This window comes from Capsella rubella, unplaced genomic scaffold (assembly GCF_000375325.1).
Source record: "Capsella rubella cultivar Monte Gargano unplaced genomic scaffold, Caprub1_0 scaffold_246, whole genome shotgun sequence".
Classification (NCBI taxonomy): Eukaryota; Viridiplantae; Streptophyta; class Magnoliopsida; order Brassicales; family Brassicaceae; genus Capsella; species Capsella rubella.
Genome location: NW_006238683.1, coordinates 1,180 through 5,035, shown reverse-complemented (window position 1 = coordinate 5,035; position 3,856 = coordinate 1,180). Strand labels below are relative to the sequence as shown.

The 3,856-nt window shown below is 39.4% G+C and overlaps 1 protein-coding gene across 2 annotated transcripts in view; it reads left to right on the top strand.

Moving 5' to 3' along the window:
* The first annotated feature begins 74 nt into the window (after positions 1-74).
* The window catches only part of LOC17874212 (12S seed storage protein CRA1), a 4,938-nt gene continuing 1,156 nt past the window's right edge, over positions 75-3,856 (top strand). The window contains exons 1-4 of one of the 2 annotated variants that reach the window (XM_023778986.1): positions 75-372; positions 469-755; positions 855-1,280; positions 1,475-1,795. In XM_023778986.1, coding sequence (XP_023634754.1) covers positions 90-372; positions 469-755; positions 855-1,280; positions 1,475-1,795 — 1,317 coding nt within the window. In that variant the 5' untranslated portion in view covers positions 75-89. Of the gene's footprint in view, positions 373-468; positions 756-854; positions 1,281-1,474; positions 2,027-3,856 lie in introns of those variants that run through there. The other variant, XM_006279013.2, reaches the window with a different exon arrangement.

The following is a 3,856-nucleotide window of genomic DNA, read 5'->3' as shown; positions in this document are numbered from 1 at the left end:
TTAATAACAAAATTCAAATAATTCTTTTATAAATAGCTTCACATATCGTAAGTGAGAAACCACAAAAAAGTAAGAAAACATAACACAAAATGGCTAGAGTCTCTTCTCTTCTTTCTTTCTCCTTAACACTTTTGGTCTTTTTACATGGCTACACAGCTCAGCAGTTTCCTAACGAGTGCCAGCTCGAACAGCTCAATGCGCTCGAGCCTTCACACGTACTGAAGAGTGAGGCTGGTCGCATCGAGGTGTGGGATCACCACGCTCCTCAGCTCCGATGCTCAGGCGTCTCCTTCGCACGTTATGTCATCGAGTCTAAGGGTCTCTACTTGCCTTCTTTCGTTAACACCGCGAAGCTCTCCTTCGTGGCTCAAGGTATATACGTATACAAATCTTTCTAATTCGAATTCGTGACTCTATATATGTAAATAAAGCTACGTTACTGATATATTTTACACTGTATATATATAGGACAAGGTCTTATGGGAAAGGTGATCCCCGGATGCGCCGAGACATTCCAAGACTCATCAGTGTTCCAACCACGCGAAGGCAGACGACAGTTCGAGGGTCAAGGTGAAGAAGAGCAGAGCCAATTCCGCGACATGCACCAGAAGGTGGAACACATAAGGAGCGGCGACACCATCGCCACAACACCTGGTGTAGCACAGTGGTTCTACAACGAAGGACAGCAACCACTTGTCATCGTCAGCGTCTTTGATCTAGCCAGTCACCAGAACCAGCTCGACCGCAACCCAAGGGTATATAAAAAGCCAAACCTCAAAAAATAAAAAATAAACATTAATTATGTAGTCCTAAAATAACAAAACGTGACGTGGGTTTTTTGTTGTGTTATGTAGCCATTTTACTTAGCCGGAAACAACCCACAAGGCCAAGTCTGGTTACAGGGCCGAGAGCAAGGGCCACAAAAGAACATTTTCAGTGGATTCGGACCAGAGGTTATTGCTCAAGCTTTCAAGATTGACCTTCAGACAGCGCAACAACTTCAGAACCAACAAGACAACCGTGGAAACATTGTCCGAGTCAAAGGCCCATTCGGTGTCATTAGGCCACCTTTGAGAGGACAGAGACCTCAGGAGGAAGAAAGAGAAGGTAACGGCTTAGAAGAGACCATATGCAGTGCCAGGTCCGTTGATAACCTCGATGACCCGTCTCGTGCTGACGTGTACAAGCCACAGCTTGGTTACCTCAGCACTCTCAACAGTTACGATCTCCCCATCCTTCGCTTCATCCGTCTCTCAGCTCTCCGTGGATCTATCCGTCAAGTAAGTTAAATAAAAATATTATCTGACTAGCTAGAACCAAGTAATTAACATATGAATGCATGCATATATATATATGTATGCATGGGGTGGACGTGGACATTTTGAATGTTTAGCTCGGTTTAGGTTTTGGTTCGCTATAATAATATGTTCATTTCCACATTTAAACTTGACTCTTGAAACGTGTGTGGGTGTAGAACGCAATGGTGCTTCCACAGTGGAACGCAAACGCCAATGCTGTTCTTTACGTGACAGACGGAGAAGCACAACTTCAGATCGTAAACGACAACGGTGACAGAGTGTTCGACGGACAAGTCTCTCAAGGACAGCTTATTGTTGTACCTCAGGGTTTCTCCGTTGTGAAACGTGCAACAAGCGACCAGTTCAGGTGGGTCGAGTTCAAAACAAACGCAAACGCACAAATCAACACTCTTGCCGGGAGAACCTCAGTCATGAGAGGTTTACCATTGGCTGTCATAACCAATGGATTCGAGATCTCACCCGAAGAAGCAAAGAGGGTCAAGTTCAACACACTCGAGACCACTTTGACTCACAGCAGTGGTCCAGCTAGCTACGGAAGGCCAAGGGTGGCTGCAGCGTAAGAGCTTAAAATGGCGGCGTTTAACAATGAGGCCTGTAAAAGGAAGCTAAATAGTAGTAGCTAGTAATAAAAAAGTAACTGGTTTTGTCGAAGTTTTACCTGTAAAATGCAACTCCTTTTATGAATAAAATCTCTTTTTGTTTTCCTCGATCGTCTTCTTATATTTTCTTATATTTTGCCACTGAATAACTCTACTTGAACCAAGTTTTTTTAGTATTCTTTGTATTCTATATCTCTTATCACTTCAACATAGTACTATACAGTCAAAGAGAATAATCACATTATGAAATATCCTAAATCGAACATTATGTCAAAGATTTCTCACCTTGTGCTCCGATAATATTGAAATTTTTGGATTTCAAAATTTGCAGAACACTAGAGAGCTCCGGTTCTTGTAACACGTTTTTGAGATTACCATGCAAAAAATGGTCCTCAACAACATGATCCAATTCCCACTAAATGGACAGTGACATCAATTCAACTCTTTCTGATTTACCTTGTCACACATTGTTGGCCGATTGGATTTCGCATTCCAATACTCGGACAAGAACTTCGGCGGAATCGTATCTTGGTTACTAAACGCTCAAATTGAGACCTCACCATGGCAAGCTAGAACGCAAAACTTCCACGGAATCGTATCCAGTTCTCAAATCTCAATACCACTATCTCAATAACACTACTAAAAACTTTGTTTTCCAAAATATGACAAACACCAAAAGCTAAATTTTAAAGGGGTGGAGTTTTGTTTAGTTAGGTATGTGTCGACTATTTTAGATTTAGAGGATAAATTGTATTGTTTAAGATTTAGGGTTTAGTTTTGAAGGTTGGATTTTAGTTTTAGTTTTAGTTTTATGTTTGGAGAAACAAATATTTTATGTCTTTGTAAAATAGAATTAATAATGGTATTTTTGGGGAAAATGTCATTTTAGGAGAATTTACCATACCTTTATCAGAAAATAAATACGATAAATATTTAGCAATCTTAGCAAAAATAGAAAACCAAAAAAAAAAAGAAGACAATGCAACCAATTCTGAAGGAAACACATAAAACAGATCATCAAATTCAAAACAGCATTACATTTTCAAAACTTTCTAATTTTTTTTTTTTGTGTTACATTATTATTATTTTTGTCATCAATTTGTGTTACATTATTATGAAAAGATTGTGTTACGGGTTTCACGATCAATAATGATTTCATGATTGTATGGTATTGACTGAACATAATTTTGGAAACTAACAGATTTTTCTCTCTTTTTAAAATCTTGACAGTGAAAAAAAAAAGATTTGTTTCGTTGCTAATAGATGTGCCTACCTCAAAGATGATGTGTAAGAACATGCACAAGAATAAGCCATGCAAATTGAAATGTGTCGACTTTGTTCATTAATATGTTTTCTGTACAGTATGAAGCCAAAAGTAGCGATTCAAGTGAAGTGTGAATTGTACATAGTCGATTCTATATACCTGGTTCTTATTTTAATCTACAACGTTAATAAACAAAATTCAAATAATTCTTTTATAAATAGCTTCACATATCGTAAGTGAGAAACCACAAAAAAGTAAGAAAACATAACACAAAATGGCTAGAGTCTCTTCTCTTCTTTCTTTGTCCTTAACACTTTTGGTCTTTTTACATGGCTACACAGCTCAGCAGTTTCCTAACGAGTGCCAGCTCGAACAGCTCAATGCGCTCGAGCCTTCACACGTACTGAAGAGTGAGGCTGGTCGCATCGAGGTGTGGGATCACCATGCTCCTCAGCTCCGATGCTCAGGCGTCTCCTTCGTCCGTTATGTCATCGAGTCTAAGGGTCTATACTTGCCTTCTTTCGTCAACACCGCGAAGCTCTCTTTCGTGGCTCAAGGTACGTACGATTCTTTCTATTTTGAGATTTGAATTCATGACACTACGGTTCATGTCGTTAAAACCTATGTAAATTACTTGTTACACTATAGGAAGAGGTCTTATGGGAAAGGTAATC